Genomic DNA, 17,401 nt, shown 5'->3' with positions numbered 1-17,401 from the left:
ATTGTTTTCATATGCTTGGGGAAAGTATATGTAGTAGAACTGCTACTGTCACCTGCAGCAACAGATTACATTTGATGCCCAAAACCTGTGTTAAGGGTCATTTTTGTTCTAGTGTGACTATTTCTATTGATATAACCCAGTGACCCTCAGAGGTTCAGTGCTTATTCAATGCATATAGGTTCCAGATTCCATTTCTGGGAAACGAAGAGGAATCCTCTTGTGCTCCATCCTTTTTGTCCACATTTTAGGAAGATTAGGCAAACATCTTCACACTATGATCTCATGTCTTCTCTTCTACCTGTTGATCACCAGGAAAATAGTTGCTTTTGTCCATGTTTAAACCATCAGCAATGGCACCAGACTCTTCACAGTTAGACTGAAAGGGGCAGGGCCTGTAAATGTTATTGTTTTGGGCTCTCATTAAGTTCATGCAGGCAGCTTTGCATCATTTACTGCCACACAGAAGGCTTGTTTTTGCAGTCATAGATTACTATTAAAGTGGAAAAAAAAATCCAAGAGAGAAAATTTAGAGGTCAGAAACTGCTCTTCCCCTTCCTTCTCTTCCTCCTGACTGTCTTCATAGTGCAGAGCACAACGAGGGGTTGTCACTTACATTATTCTTTGTGGTGAGGCTGTTTTTCTCCCTGTGGGTTAGTATAGCTCCTGGCCTACAGCCCTGCTGTGCTTGCTGTCATTATCAATGCTATAACGATAACAACAGTGATTATGATAATAACAATAACAACAACAACAACAATAATAATGATAATGATAATAATAATAATAATAATAATAATAATGTACTGGAAAACCTCATAGATATATAATGAAAAAGGTAAATACTGCTCCCTCATTCAATGACACATAAATATCCATTCATTATCATTATGTACAAAGCTAATTTTGAGATATGCCTTTGTCCAAGAGTCAATGTCTTTTCTTACTAGGTTTTCACGATAATGCAGAATGAGATATTTGTGTCACCACCCCATAGCTGGGCAGAGCACTGCTTCAGTGAAAAAACAATTTCTAGTAATTTGCATAGTAACCCTTCTGTCCTGGTGGAAGCAGAGAACCCACGAGCATTTTTGTCCTAATATCTACCTGGAACTAAAAACCTTTCAAAATACTTTCTTTGTTGCTTTTTCTCTGTGTTGTCTCTGAAATAAATCCAGTTCCACAGGAACTTTGCTCATGCATGTTCTCCCACCAGAAGACAGGAAAAACTTGACTGAAATAATGAATACTAGACAAATGAATATCTCAGTCTTGGCAAGATGTAATGGTTGGTTTGAAAACCTGGAGAAATATACATCTATTTTATTTGTCCTTTTGGAATTATTGGATATGGATTTGGTTAGAACAAACCAAAGGTTTGGTTCAGAGATGGGCACTGTAATGACATGGGAGACAAAGCAAATGTAGTGCCACCCATATGACAGGTCTTTGTTGTTTCTATTTTGGACTTTAACCTTTAAATTTAGATGAAATGAGTAATGAACTTGAGGACAAACCAACTTCTTATAATCCAGTTATAAATAGTTGCCCATGTCCGTGATAGTCCATTATTGCTACATGTGCTTCCGTATCTAGTTTGTATTTCTGTACTGGCATTGCTCAGAAGGATTGAGCAATCATTGCTTTACTTTTGGTTTATGAATATACTTCAGTTGTGATGAGACTTGTGCAAGTCATCAACACCCAGGCAATGCATGGATAACTGTGAACCAGTCTTATGTTTTGAAGCAATGACAATAACAGCACTTTCTTAGTTAGTCCTGCACTAATGTTCGTATTGTGTTTGGGTCACTGGGGTTCAGGTTGGTTTAACTTGCATTGAAATTAATGGCTACAGTTGTGCAGGATTCATTTCAATATTCTTTTCAATACCTAACCAATACCTCAAGATATGGCTTAACATTTACTGCTTTCAGGTGGTAATTGTGAAAATGTAATGGAGATTCCACAGTGTATTCCTAGTTCACCTGATGAACCCACATTCTGCTCTGCCAGGGGATGTTAATGGTACCAGCACTGACTCTTTAGACACATGTAAAATATGGGGATTCTCAAGTCAGCTTCAGGCCAGCCATCTTGTGCATCAGCCTAGTAATGACATCAGGGAAGTAGGATAATTTAGTTAAAGAAATAATTAAATAGCTCCCAATGACCTCAGAATTCAGAAAAGTGAGGGACTGAGATTTACAGCTGTGAAATGGAGAGCAGAATCCGAGCTTTTCCGAGCAGGTTATAAAGCTATTCCATGCCAGTAAAAATTGTTTCTTCTCAGCACAGTGTTTTTTTGCTGTCTTTTTGGGAACAGTGGGACCCACGATAAGGGAAAACATTAGCCACATATGATCTCTCCTGGCTCATCCAACACTGTTTCCATTACAGACTAAGAAGAGAAGATGAGTTTGGGTTGTTGGGGTGAAATAAGTTGAGGAAGAGTTTAAAAAGGCATCTAGCAGAGACTGCTGGTCTGGATCCCTTTAGATGTTACTTCTGAATGTTCTGCTGTTTGTTTTGCTGTTGAGAAGGTGTCAGTCTTTAGAAAGAAAGGTCAATATTGCTTTTAATGTCCTAGTGGACTGAGAAATATTTTGGGACTATTTGTCTTGTGGCAAGACTTTTTGTGCTCACATATTTAATCTCTCTTGTTTGGTAAAATAATACAGCTATGGAATCAAACATGAACCTCAAGTTTTAAGTTTATAGGGAGTTTGTGCTTTGCTCTCATAAATGGTGCCTCTAACAAATAGATGGGGCTTTACACTCTAGTTGAGATTTGTTGATATTAAGAGCAAACGGAATTGAGTTGTTTAAAGACAGAGTCTTTTAAATCATATTCCTAAGAACATAAAATTTGTATGCACTATTTCATGGCAAGATATCTTCAATTTATTGTTTTGCTAAATGTTAAAAGTTAGATAAGATAGAGATTTTCCTCTTGTCCTGGTATAAAACCTGATTTAGTCAAAAAGCTACTGCTTCTGGGAAGTGGTTTTGAACTTTTGAGACCACTAATCCCTTGACTCGTTTCCTTCTTTAGTTTTAGCATGCGTATTTGAGTAAGAAACCTCACAGAAGAATTCCAGAAACTCAGCCTATTAGCAGGGCGTGGTCTCTGACTACAGAGGAAGCTGATTTAAATAAAAGCTAAGCAGCCTGTGGATCCAGTAAAGCAGAGCTCGGAATAAGGTTTTCCTTCCAGGAACTTTTCCAGTGTGTGGAAGACACATCTTTTCTTCCTTCAGGTACTTGATTTTCTGTTGCTTGTTTACATGGTCTGATTTTAGCTGGTAATTTGCAGAGTCTGGGAGATCTGCTTTATGAATAGGATAAAGATGATAGAGCTGAGTGTGTGCCTTGGTCAATGTACAATTCACTTCTGTAGGCAAGAAGAGAAGCCAGCTTGATCTAGGAAGAGGGTCAAGAGCAGATCAACTGGTGGCCTCAGTAGCAGAGCTTGACAGTAAAAAGGAGTGTCAGAGGGAGTCAGAGGAATTAGTCAGGGATTTTCCTTTAAAAGTCAAGACAACAAGAAAAAGACCGCACAGCTCCTGCCACCTGTGGGAGTGTCATTTCTCATCACAACCAGCAATAGATCATTCAAGATCAATCAAGCTTTGAACAAATATGTGTGTTTGTGGGAAGTTGACGTTTTAACCTAATATTTATTTAATGATAAATGCATAACTTTTTCAACTGGCTGACACTTCTATCTGTATTGTGCAGCCCAGGAGATGAAGATGGAGACTGGAGATGAAATTGCTATTGTGGGAATAGCATGCAACTTCCCTGGAGGTAAGTTTTGGGTAACAGCAAAGCAGGCTGCTGAGTGACCATTGAAAAGCACAGTCACTCCTTCATGGGGAGGTGGAGGAAAACCACACGTTCCTCTCTTACTTTCGTAGAATTCATTGCCTTGCTACCTGTAGGATCTTTTTAAAAGGTCATGCTATGGTGGTAACTAATGGGTTCCAATTTGTGCACTGACAGACAAACGTGTGGTGCTGGCTGTGGGCAGGGCGTTGGGCTGCACACGTGGAACTCATACAAATGAACTGGATGGGTCTGGGACGGTTTGAGCTTTCTGCCCATGCACTGGCTGGACAATTGTGCATGATTGCAGGACTGTGCATCTCTAGGGACAGGACAGATCACCAGCTCTGCTTGTAGGATAAATAGATTGTGTCTTACTAAAAGCAAGCTTCCTGCTTTATTGCAGTAATCACTTTTAAAGCTCCCGGAAAAGAGCAGAGCTAAATAAATACAGCTCTGATATACACACCTAAATACTGCCTCTTGTACAAGATGAGAAGCCGACGTCAGTAATGAACAGATATTGCTTGTCATAACAAAAGACAGCAGCCTTATATTTACAATCTTAGTTACAATTAGGCGCTATGAAATTGACGGTTAACTTTATATTTTGAGGGAGCTGGCTGAAGTCATTGCTGGACCGCTCTCCGTCATCTTTGCCAAGTCTTGGGAAACGGGGGAGGTGCTCAAGGATTGGAGGAAAGCAAATGTCACTCCAGTCTTCAAAAAGGGCAAGAAGGAGGACCCGGGTAATTATAGACCGGTCAGCCTCACCTCTGTCCCTGGGAAAGTAATGGAACAGCTAATCCTTGGTGCCATCTCAAGGCATATCAAGGATAAGAGGGTTATTAGGGGCAGTCAGCATGGCTTTACCAAGGGTAAGTCATGCTTGACCAACTTCATAGCCTTTTATGAGAATGTAACAAGGTGGATGGATGATGGCAGAGTGGTGGATGTGGTCTACCTTGACTTCAGTAAAGCCTTTGACACAGTCTCCCACAGCATCCTCACAGCTAAGTTGAGGAAGTGTGGTCTAGACAATAGACTAGTGAGGTGGGTTGCAAACTGGCTTAAGGAGAGAAGCCAGAGAGTGGGAGTCAATGGTGCGGAGTCTAGTTGGAGGCCAGTATCTAGTGGAGTGCCTCAGGGGTCAGTGCTGGGGCCAATATTATTCAATATATTCATTAACGATTTAGACGAGGGAATAGAGTGTACTATCAGCAAGTTTGCTGATGACACTAAGCTGGGAGGTGTGGCTGACACGCCAGAAGGCTGTGCTGCCATCCAGCGGGACCTGGACAGGCTGGAGAGTTGGGCGGGGAATAACCTGATGAAATTTAACAAGGGAAAGTGTAGAGTCCTGCATCTGGGCAGGAACAACCCCAGGTTCCAGTATAGGTTGGGAAATTACATATTAGAGAGCAGTGTAGGGGAAAGGGACCTGGGGGTCCTGGTGGACAACAGGATGACCATGAGCCAGCACTGTGCCCTTGTGGCCAGGAAGGCCAATGGCATCCTGGGGTGTATTAGAAGGGGAGTGGCTAGTAGATCGAGAGAGGTTCTCCTTCCCCTCTACTCCGCCCTGGTGAGACCACATCTGGAATATTGTGTCCAGTTTTGGGCCCCTCAGTTCAAGAAGGACAGGGAACTGCTGGAGAGGGTCCAGCGTAGGGCAATGAAGATGATTAAGGGAGTGGAGCACCTCCCTTATGAAGAAAGGCTGAGGGAGCTGGGGCTCTTTAGTTTGGAGAAGAGGAGACTAAGGGGGGACCTCATTAATGTTTATAAATATATAAAGGGTGAGTGCCATGAGGATGGAGCCAGGCTCTTCTCGGTGGCCAACAATAATAGGACAAGGGGTAATGGGATCAAGCTGGAACACAAGAGGTTCCGCTTAAATTTGAGAAAAAACTTCTTCTCAGTGAGGGTGACAGAGCACTGGAACAGGCTGCCCAGGGGGGTTGTGGAGTCTCCTTCCCTGGAGACATTCAAAAACCGCCTGGACATGTTCCTGTGCGACCTCACCTAGGCGTTCCTGCTCCAGCAGGGGGATTGGACTAGATGATCTTTTGAGGTCCCTTCCAATCCCAAACATACTGTGATACTGTGATACTGTGATTAGATGGTTGATTGAGATTAGATAGGTGGGGATGTTTAGATAGCTGTGAGAGCTTTCTAGGTTCTGGCTGCTGCTCTTAAACTGTCCATACTCTTTACATTAGGTAGATTCAGATTTAAAAAATGCAGAAGTAATCCAGGGAGTGGAATACAGTTCTGTCCTTGGAAGCTGGTGTTCAGCCCTAAAGGTGACCATGTTGGTCTCTCCCTTTTCTTGTATTCTTTCTTGCCCTCACCACATTTCAGTTCCTGGCTTCATTTAGTCCAAGATTCAGTAGGTTTATGTGTCACAGCGATAGCTGTGTGGCCCACAGCTAACTGAGCAAACATGAATGGTTCTGAATGTGGTGAAGTGCTAGTAAGTATGTAGCGTATAATTTAATCTACTTGAAACCTTTGTAAAACAGGCGATGGAATTGACAATTTCTGGAAAGTCCTGGAGGAAGGCAAAAACTGCACAGTAGAAATCCCCCCTGAGAGATTTAATGCCAAGGAGTGGTATGATCCAGATGATAACAAGCCAGGAAAAATATGTACAACACGAGCTGCTCTTCTTGATGAGTGAGTCCAATACTCTGCCGTGCCGCTGATTCTTTTTGTGCTTAGACCAGTGTGTCCAGTCTTTCAGAGGGTGCAAGCCAAAGGGAGAGCTTATAAACAGGACCAAGGAACCGGCTTTCGTTATGTCACATGATGAACACGCAGTTGTCAAACTGCGGGAATTTCTGGTGTGTGACATCAATGAGCAATTTTAGTCACAGGCCATGTTAAGCACATATGTACATGTCTGAGAACACATATGACCTTCAATTACATAATCAAACTGGTATGTACATACACACCATGGGTTGAGATAACAAGTAGCTCTAATTCACGTGCTGGTGTGACAATTTAGAGACAAAGTAGGGAGGTCAGGTTTTGCTAGATAGTCAGGAAGGGGATCTTATGCATAATTTAAGTGTTAGGTGTGCTTGTAAAACTTAACTATTCATAATTTCACGGTAATTTTGCTTTACTCTAGGCTTATACTCCCATGCCTTTAAATAATAAACATTTTATTTATTCTGAGTCACTCCTTTATAAATGACGGATTATGTATGCACAAGTGTCAGGTGAAGATATGGGATATGGGAGATATGAGTACAGCTGTATGGGGCTGTCATTAATGCAAATCACAATTATAAGACTAGCATATTACGGTAAGATCAACATAGGTGTCTTTTATTTGAAGTCCACATTCACCATAATTCCTCAGGCTGTAGACCTTTATTCAGATGACAAGTTCAAATGCACAGAAGCAATCTTATTGTCCCCTGAGATTAATACTTAGCAGGTCTGAATCGTAGGACCCAGAATTGCTTCAGCGATTAGTCCCATTTTAGATATTGAATTCTCTACTGAAATCAAGAAATGACAGAAGGGCATAAAAATCTGATCTTGGGATACAAGATTAAGCCTGGACTGGGTCATTTGTAACTGTGGCCATACTTTGAATGTTTTTTTAAAGACAAAGACACACATTAAATATTTTAAATATATTACTTGAAAAGTATGGGTATCTCTGTGAAGTCTCTGAGCTATGCTCCATTTAACGATTTTAAATTGTAAAGCCATTGGCCCATACAGCCTTAAAATAACTCAGAAGGCAAATTTTCCTAATCTGCGGAGTCCTGTTGGTACTAGTGGAATAACCATGTGAATACAAGATTCTAGGAGTGGGCTTATAACTCTGAAATGCACAATGACTGTAAGCATACATACCTTGTGGTGGAACATAAAACATCTTTGGCCTATAATCTTTTGATTCTGAATTTCATAAATGGCAACTGAGGCCTAAGCGTCAGTTTCTGCTCTGCTTTTAATGAAATTGCAAAAAAAATGGTGTACTTTGAGTCTAGAAGTAAATGCATGTTGTATATATGTTGTACAATTTTCTGGTCTGTGTATTTTAGGTTTAATACATTTGACAACCACCTGTTTGGGATTAATAATACAGAAGCTGAACGTATGGATCCGCAACAGAAGTTACTGATAGAATGCACATACAAAGCCCTGGAGGATGCAGGAGTCCCTGTAGAAGCTGTCAGTGGCACCAAAACAGGTGTTTTTATTGGTAAGATGAAGATTTCACGGTAAAGAAAGGACACTTCAACCTCACAAAAGCTGCAGCACTCCCTCGTGAACTTTATGTACCTATCTAGCACTGGAGATCTAAGGCTGCTGTGCTATGACACTACAGGTTATTTTTTTGCTGCTCTAGGACTTCATTAAATGATTCACATATCTGTTTTAGTTGCTCCTCTTAGTGTCTTCAGTCACTGAAGATGAAGCGGGAAACAGTTAAACTGTCTACCTTATGCAACCCTTCCAAGGAATGATACTACAAGCCAGGCCTACACTTTCGTCCAATGTACTGTTTTCTGGTATAACATTGGTTAAGGTGTTGTGGGGGTTCAGATCCTTTTAAAGTGGCAGAAATCCTCATGCAGATATTAGTGTGCTGCCAAGGCACTGTGTGCAGCTCTGGGCCCCTCAATTTAAAAAGGAGGCATCCAGAGGAGGCCAACAAAGCTGGTGACAGGGATGTCCTGTGCGGAGTGGCTGAGGTCTCTGGGTCTGTTGAGTTTGGAGAGACAGAGGCTGAGGGGTGAACTTTGCTCTCTACAGCTTCCTGAGGAGAGGAAGAGGGGAGGGAGATGCCGAGCTCTTCTCCCTGGAATCCAGTGACAGGACATGTGGGAATGGTTCAAAGCTGCGCCAGGGGAGGTTCAGACTCGATGCCAAGAAGCATTTATTAATATTTACAGAGACAGTGGTTAAACACTGCAACAGGTTCCCTAGAGATGTGGCTGATAACCCCACGCATGTCATTGTTTAAGAAATGCTTGGACAATGACCTTGATAATCTGCTTCAACTTTTGGTGAGCCCTGAATTAGTCAGGCAGTTGGATCATTGTAGGTCCCTTCTAACTGAACTATTCTATTCTATGCCATGCCATGCCATGCCATGCCATGCCACTCTATTTTGCCAAGGAGGCAAAGTAACAGCACATTTGCTGGTGTAATTGTCTCTTTTAAGAGGAGTTGGCTGATGTAACTACGAGGGTAAACTCATTGGAATAACTTCTAGTCTGAGACACGCTCCTCTTTCACAGATCAGGCTATTGCTTGATTTCCAAGTAGATGTACTGCATTTCCCACACATGCCCATGGACTTGGGTATCCACTGTATTTCAAGCATGTGTTCTCAGAAAGAGGACGCAACTCCTCTCACAGACCCTGTTATTCTTTTCTATTTCTGTCTTACTGGATCACAGTGACCAAACCAAAGAAAAATAAAAAGCATTGGATGTGGTTTGTGCTGTGGCCTTTAACTTGGAACAGCTGAGGAATTGAAGGTAATGTCCCCTACATTTATATCCCTGCTACTTTCATTGCAACTTCTTAATACATATTCCCATAGCGAAACCAAAACAACTGCTCTCAGACTGAGATACAGGGGCCTAAGCAGGCTACACAGAGCTTAACTGCATCATACAGTGAGCTCAGCCATCGGGAAAGGTCTGTCATTTACTGTGCAGCTAGAAATTTCAAGGGTTGCATGCTGGCACGTTCAGAGCTGTACATCCCTTTTCTGCTCGGGTTCATGTGACACGTATTTGATATTTTTACAGGTCTTATGAATCGAGACTATGAAATCGTAACAAGCAGAGCAGTAAGTGAAATAAATCATTATGATGGTACCGGAACAGCCATGAGTATTGCTGCTAACAGGGTCTCATTCACCTTTAATCTGACTGGACCATCACTGGCTATTGACACGGCGTGTTCGTCTTTTCTTTTTGCCCTGCACTATGCCTGGCGAGCAATTAAATCAGGTAATGGGACTGAAGAGATGCTGCAGAAAGAAATAAGGATTGGTACTGTTTCTGTTTATCATCTTGGACATCTCAGCATGAGCATGTTTCTATTTCACTCCAGGAGACTGCGAGGCAGCAATCTGTGGTGGAGTGAACTGCATAATAGATCCCCGCACCTTTGTGTCTCTCAGTAAAGCAAAAATGATCTCTCCAGAGGGAATAAGCAAACCCTTCTCCAAAAAGGCAGATGGCTATGGAAGGGGAGAAGGTTGTGGTGTTGTTTTCCTCAAACCACTGAAAAAGGTAAGATTGCTTGTGAGGCAGCCTAAAATAAGACGGGTTGCTGGCCTGAATTTGTGTCTCCAGTTCTAATAACTACTCCAGAAATGATTTTCCAGTTCAAGTTTAACATTAACAAAGCGTTTATTAAGCATTAGGCATTGATGGACTTCCCCTAGCATGAGAAAGGGATCACGCATTTAAAAGTTAGCATTATAGTCAGTCTTGTTCTGCGTCTTGTTGCTTTGTTTTCTCCTATACAGAAAAAGCATCAGGTTACTAAAGATAATTTTACCTTTTTATGAAACAGGCAAAGGAAGACTATTGCAAAATCTGGGGTGTTATACACATCAGTGCAGTAAATCAGAATGGTAGGTCCATTACTCCAATCACAAGACCGTCTCAAACAGAGCAAGAGAAGTTACTGCGCAGTATTTATGAAACTCATGTTGATCCCTCAGTTGTGCAGTACGTTGAAGCACACGGTACAGGAACTGCCGCTGGAGACCCTACCGAAGCTGAAAGCCTAGGTAGCGTCATTGGTAAAAACAGGTCTTCACAAGTTTCCATTCTGAAAATTGGTTCAGTGAAGGGAAATATTGGCCACACGGAGTCAGCTGCAGGAGCAGCAGGGTTAATCAAAGTGCTTCTGATGATGCACCATGGAAAGATTGTGCCATCCTTGCATTACTCAAAGGAGATGAGCAGCATCGATACAGAGAAATTAAATCTCGCAGTTCCCACAACTGTAGAGCCCTGGGAAGAATCCAGTGAGTATGGAAGAGTAGCTGGCATCAACTGCTTTGGCTTTGGAGGAACCAATGCGCATATCGTAGTCAGGCAGGTTAAGCAGCCAGAGCCTCTTCCTGCCTTTAAGAGGCCCCTTGAATTAGTTCTGCTGTCAGCAGCATCAAGTAAGTCCCTTCATATGACAATGGCCGACACAGCTGACCAGCTGAGCACAAGAAACTCTATAACTCTCCCCAGCCTGGCCTATACGTCCGCCTGCAGAAGAGGCCATGCCAACTGCAGGTACCGAAAAGCATTTGTCACAAACTCTCTGCGACACTTGCAGCAACAGATTATGTCGGCAGCGAGCACTGAACTTGCCACGTCAAAGGCAGAACCACAGCTGGTGTTTGTGTTCTGTGGCAACGGCGTAACGCTGAAGGACTTCAGTGAGGTACTGCTGAGCTCAGAGCCAGTGTTCAGAGACAAGTGTAAGGAAATAGAAGCGCTTTTTCAGAAACACGCTCCCATCAGCCTCCTGCCAGCAAGGGGTCACAGCCCAAAGGACTTGTTGAATCCAGAGCTTTCCCAGCCTTTGCTTTTTACCCTGCAAGTTGCCTTAGCTGCCCTTCTGAAATACTGGGGCATTAAACCAGTTGCTGTTGTTGGCCACTCGGTAGGGGAGGTTGCTGCTGCCCATTTTGCTGGGTACCTGTCCCTGGCAGATGCAGTCAAAGTGATTTATCACCGGAGCAGGCTGCAGGCGAAGACTGCCGGCGGGAGAATGTTGGTGGTTGGAAACATCCCCGTTCAAGAGCTCGCTGAACATTTGCATCGCTACTCGGGAAAGGTGTGCATTGCAGCTTTCAACAGCCCAGTTTCCTGCACCTTGTCGGGAAATTCAGACTCTGTGGATGCTGTGCAGAGAGATTTAGCTCAAGTTTTCAGCCAGAGAAACATCTTTCTTCATGTTTTAAATGTTCCAGCTGCATACCACAGCCCCAGCATGGATATGATACTTGGGGAGTTGGAAGACAACATACAGCCTTTAGAGAAACAGAAGGGGGAAATTGAAGTGATTTCAACTCTGACTGGGGTGGCCGCTTCTGAAAATGACTTTTCTCAGGGCAAATTCTGGGCTCGGCATGCTCGTGAGCCTGTTGCTTTCTCTCAAGCCATCAAAACAGCAGCTAGAGACAGGGAAAATGTCGTTTTTGTGGAAATAAGTCCTCACCGAGCATTGCAACGAAGTATAATGGAAACTCTAGGAAAAGGCACCAAAGTGTTCTCCTCTTTGCAAACTGATGCAGAGTATCAGACACTCTTCACACTGGTAGGAGATCTGTTTGAACTTGGATACAATCCCAACTGGCAGCACTTCTATAATGGGTATCAAAGTGTTCCAGTGGCCATTCCACGGTATCAATTTGATCGCAAAAAACTCATGGCCTGTCTGGATATCCACCAACAAGCAAACCAAAGAGGTGTCAGCTGCAGTCATCCTTTGATTTATGACATAAACAGTGACAACACGGAGTACGGCTGCCTGCTGTCTCAGGACACGACATCATACTTATACGAGCACAAGAACAATGGTGTGGCTTTAGTCCCTGGTGCTTTTTATGTGGAGCTTGGTCTGGCCTCTGTGATGAGCAGCTCAAGACCTAGAGTGCCTCTGAGTGCTTGCCGGATGAGTATCAGTTTTTCCGCACCGTGTGTTCTCACGGAGAGTTCCCAAGTCCTGAGAATCAAGCTGAGTCCGCAAAAAGCAGTGACAGCCTTTGAGATACTCTCTTCCTCCAACGCAGTTTATGCTGCAGGCCAAGTTACAAAGGGGCCTGAAGCTGTGGTGGAAGAAAGCAGCATCTCCTGCCAAGACATCTATCGAAGATGCAGGTCAGTGGTTAGCAGAGAGGCGGTTTATGAAGCACTGTCGCATGTTGGCTTTCAGTATGGCTCCATATTCAGGCAGCTCAGTGATGTGCATTATTGCCAGGAACTAAAGGAAGCTATAACAAGCATAAAGGTGAACAAGGAGACCATCAAAGAGATGTACAGTTACCATATCCATCCAGTGCTGCTCGACTGTTTTCTGCAAATGACTGCTTTCATGACTGCAAGGACGTGCCAGTCCAGAGCAGGGTTTCCTTCAGGGATAGGCAGCCTGGTGGTGCTCCGTCCACTGGAGGAAGAAATGATGATATACATGAGAACAAGCAAATCCATTGGGAACTACCTAGAGGTCTGTGGATGCTTTACGGACAAATGTGGCTCCGTTTTGGCTGAACTCAAGCGTGTTGCCATCATTTTCACAAAGCAAGAATCTTCCAGGGAGAATGAGTTCATGTTTGAAAACAAGTGGAAAGAAGTGTCTCTTTCACAGATGATTGGACATCTGGGGTCTATGCCCAGAGTCCTAGTGTTTGCTGACAGATTTGGGATAGCTGAACAGCTCAAAAAATATTTGCATCCTGATTCAAGATACGTTATGTATGAAGACTGGGAAGCCCTATTGGGAGGCCATGCACAGAATAAGATGAGAGCAGATGTTGAGGATTATGATGAAATTCTGTTTTTGTGGGGAATTCAAAAGTTAAATGAAGATTTCCCAAGCAAAGTGGTAGACCAATTGGCAAAGTGTTGTGAAGCCTATCGCCAAGTTATTGTGGCATTAAGAGAGAAAGCGTCCCGCTGTTTAGTCAGAGTTATCACGTACAGAACAACAGAAAGACATGTAGACCACATTAACTGTGGGTTTGCATTGTGTGGCATGACCAGAACTTGTGTTGTTGAAGTTCCAGATGTCACATTTCAGATGATTGACCTCAGCTCTTCCAGTTCCCTGGATATCTCAGTGCTAGCAGATGTTCTTGTCAAGTACAAAGTTGTGGACTATCCAGAAGTTTGCATCAGCCAAGGAAGAACTTACGTGGCTGAAATCAGACGCACACCTTTTGTAGATTCGGACCACAGCCAACCTGTAAGATCGCTCCAGAAGTCAGAAACATTCACTTTGCACACTTCTGATCCGTACACAGCAAAAGATTTGTCTGCTGAATTGTCCACCAGCCCTGCTACTCAGCTTGACAAGTGGAGTGTTGAAATTCAACTGGATAAAATATGTCTCCACTCAGAAGATTATTTTCCCATCAGTGTTTCTAGTCATAATTTTGGCAATACACTGTACTGGAATTCACAAGCAGTAGACAAACACAGACTTTTAGCTCTTGATTTCAGTGGCACGGTAACAGCAACAGGCACTGACGTGAAGAAAGTTAAAGTGGGAGATCACGTGGTTTCATGTTATCCAGCCGCTGCATCATCCAGACTTCGGATTCCAGGAACAGCTTGTTTCAATGTAAAGAAATTCCCATGCTTTCAGAATGTCCCCTGTATGTCATACTTTATCATTGCATGGGAAATCTTAAATCAGAGGTTACCCAAGGGGCAACTTGGCAGAACACTGGGTATTATTTCTACAGAACCATCATCAGTTTTGTGCCATGTTCTTTCTGCGGCAGCAGAAGAGATGGGCTGGAGAACAACACTTGCAAGGCCCACTCCTGATGGGTTCCAGTATATAAAATCATGCAGTGCCCTTGTTGTCCTTCCTCCAGTAAGCAGACTGTCTCAGGAGGACCTTGCCCACATGTACTTTCTTAAAGATGTGGTGATAGTGTGTGGCAGTCGCCAGTCTGAATGTATCCAGAATGTCAGCGACATTGATCATGAAAATATCAGCTTTCATATCCTTACACTTACCAGCATTTTCCAGAAAGCATCTCTAAAGGAATTGCAAAAGACTGTGCATGTGTGGATCAGGTCCATGGATATGAAACGGTTTAGACATCTATCAGGTTCTGTTTTTCAGCAGACTGAGAACTTTGAAAGAATGAACTCGGTGATGTCCTATTTTACCTGCAAATCCATCCCACTTGCTGTACTGAGAAGGCAGAAGGACATCACCGTGCTTTCAGATATACCGTTGTACGAATCCCAGAAGAAATTGTTCAAGAAGAATGCTGTTTACATAGTAGTCGGGGGGCTCACTGGGCTTGGCTTTGAAACAGTGAAATTCATAGCTGAGAATGGAGGAGGGGGTATTGCAATACTCTCCAGGAAAATTCCAAGCCATGAGAAGCAAGAAGAGATGGATGCTTTGCAGCAGCAGTATAAAGGGAGCAAAGTAGTGTTTGTGCAGTGTGATGTTACCTCAACCAGGGACGTTGAGAAAGCTTTCCAGTCCATCACAAACATCTTTGCAGGGAGCCCAGTCAAAGGTGTGTTTCAAAGTGCTGTTGTTTTACATGATGGCCATCTTGAAGTTCTGAACTTGGCTGACTTTCAGAAAGTGCTGAACCCAAAAGTAGCAGGGACCCTAAATCTTCATTGGGCTACCAGAGGCCAGGAGCTTGACTACTTTGTGTGCTACTCCTCTGTTACTTCCTTTCTGGGAAATTCTACCCAGGCAAACTATGCAGCTGCAAACTCCTTCTTGGATGTCTTCTGCCTCTACAGGAGGAACTGTGGGCTCTCCGGCCAATCCATTAACTGGGGTGCTTTGAACCTCGGCATACTGCTCAATCAAAACCATATTCAGAACATTCTGGAATCCAAGGGCATAGACATTCTGCAAGTGCATGAAATTCATGAGTATCTGAGGAAGAGCTTACTTACCAATAACCCACAGCAAGCTGTTGTCAAATTAAACTTTGAAGCTTTATTATATCATGTTTTTGCTCGGATTATTTCACTCAAAAGTCGCTTCCAGTCACTTATGTCTGAAGAATTCAGGAACAAACTTGAAACCTTTGAGGAAACTCAGGTCCTAGATACTGCCTTAATCAAATCTGAAGACTATATCACCTCACTGGTGAGTGACCTCACTGGACTGAGCCCAGATGAGCTAACCATGAATACACCACTTTCATCATTGGGCGTAGACTCTATGTTAGCTATGACAATTCAGAACCGTGTCTTTCAAGAGAGGAAGGTGGACATACCTCTTCTGAAACTGCTTGATCCTCATGCAACTCTGTCAAGTTTAGTAGTCCTTCTAGAAGAGAAAAGCAATGCAAATGGAATAGTTGAGGAAAAAAATGCTGTGGTTGAAAGTGCAGAAAATGGGAGCTGGCTCTAAAATCATAGAATGTCCTGAGTTGGAAGGGACCCAACAAGGATCATCGAGTCCAACTCTTGTCCTTGCATGTGACAACCCCACAGTTCACACCATGTGTCTGAGGGCTTTGTCCAAATGCTTCTTGAATACTGTCAGGTTTGGGGCCCTGGCACCTCCCTGCGGAGCCTGTTCCAGTGCTCCAGCACCCTCTGCATGAAGAACCTTTTCCTAATTTCCAACCTAATAGGAGTTCTTATTGAGGAACTGCAGAACTTTGAAGACACCTGGACACTTCGTAGTATCTCAGAACATGTCATTGCAGACAGGGTAGATGACCTGGTGATGCTGAAAGCATTCTTCTTTGTCGACACAGAAAAACCCACACCAGGTTCTTCTGCCATTGTTCTAGCTGTTTTAATTTCAGTCAGTTGTTTGACTTGTTACTTTCAATATTTTTACTTTCATTTTTCAATATTTTAGTCTGGAAGTAGGTAGGTTAATACATATACAGTGTAATTTGGTAAATTTTAATGTTCAATGTACATTGCATTTTTTAAACTGTATTAAATTCTTGAAGAAAATGGTGTGCTTGCATTTCTGACCGATGAATGTACATGTAAAGCAGCATAAGTTTATAATGTTTTTTTCATTTTTATATTCTTAATGTATGATTCTTTTTTTGAATATTATCAAATGTATATAAATATGTGTGTCCTTTTGAAAGACTTCAAGATGTTGTGACTTTCAAAGGTTTCAAAGGTTTCCTCTCAAAACATGAAACAATTTTTTCCTTCTGTTTTCAAAAATGCTAAAAAATTATCAACTGCAAAGCATCTAGTAAACAACTGTTTTTCTTTATTAATTAACCATCTTTTATGAGATCCAAATAATCAAGAATCATAAAAAAGTTTAAAAAGCAAAACTTAAAGTGTATCTTTGTCTTGTTTTAATTTTTTTTCCCCTCATCTGCTCTCGCGGTTTAAATTTTCCTTATCCTATCCACCTTTATTTTACCCCAGTGATAAAATATAGACTTTTCCCCAAAAACACTGAAGGAAACTTGGTTTATAGTCTCTTAATGTGGGAACAGGGTCCTGTATTGTTTCCCCCTTTTATACCTAATTATCATCCACCCTGAGGTGTCCCTTGTAGCTCTGGTAGTATTGTTCGGTGCGTGGAGTATCCATGGACTATGAGATCCCCCTGAAATCATAGAACTGTAGAATCATTTTGGTTGGAAGAGACCCTTATGATCATCGAGTCCAACCGTAACCCAACTCTAGCATTATGCCAGATTCTGTCACCTACTTGGTGTCCTCCATGAATTTGCTGGGGGAGGACTCTGTCCTGTCAGCTGGGCTGTTAATAAAGAGCCTGGAGGATGCTGCTAATAACTCTCTGCCAGATGGACTTTGCGCTGCTGATATCACCCTTTGGGCCTGGCAGTCCAGTGAATACTCCACCCAGCTTA

The 17,401-nt window shown here is 42.7% G+C and overlaps 1 protein-coding gene across 2 annotated transcripts; it reads left to right on the top strand.

Moving 5' to 3' along the window:
* The first annotated feature begins 3,096 nt into the window (after positions 1 to 3,096).
* Positions 3,097 to 17,090, top strand: LOC102090768 (uncharacterized). 2 transcript variants are annotated; one of them, XM_005504211.3, is made up of 7 exons: positions 3,097 to 3,257; positions 3,739 to 3,807; positions 6,351 to 6,504; positions 7,896 to 8,056; positions 9,618 to 9,821; positions 9,925 to 10,106; positions 10,393 to 17,089. In XM_005504211.3, exons 2-7 carry the CDS (start codon positions 3,747 to 3,749, stop codon positions 15,949 to 15,951), a joined length of 6,321 nt encoding a protein of 2,106 aa, XP_005504268.3. In that variant the 5' UTR covers positions 3,097 to 3,257; positions 3,739 to 3,746; the 3' UTR covers positions 15,952 to 17,089. The 2 variants fall into 2 exon arrangements, with proteins under 2 accessions (XP_005504268.3, XP_064906754.1); XM_065050682.1 differs by lacking the exon at positions 6,351 to 6,504 and having other exon boundaries at positions 10,393 to 17,090.
* Positions 17,091 to 17,401: the final 311 nt, after the last annotated feature.

This window comes from Columba livia, chromosome 2, assembly GCF_036013475.1.
Source record: "Columba livia isolate bColLiv1 breed racing homer chromosome 2, bColLiv1.pat.W.v2, whole genome shotgun sequence".
Lineage (NCBI taxonomy): Eukaryota > Metazoa > Chordata > Aves > Columbiformes > Columbidae > Columba > Columba livia.
The sequence above is the reverse complement of the archived record's forward strand: the minus strand, read 5'-3'. Positions and strand labels throughout refer to the sequence as shown.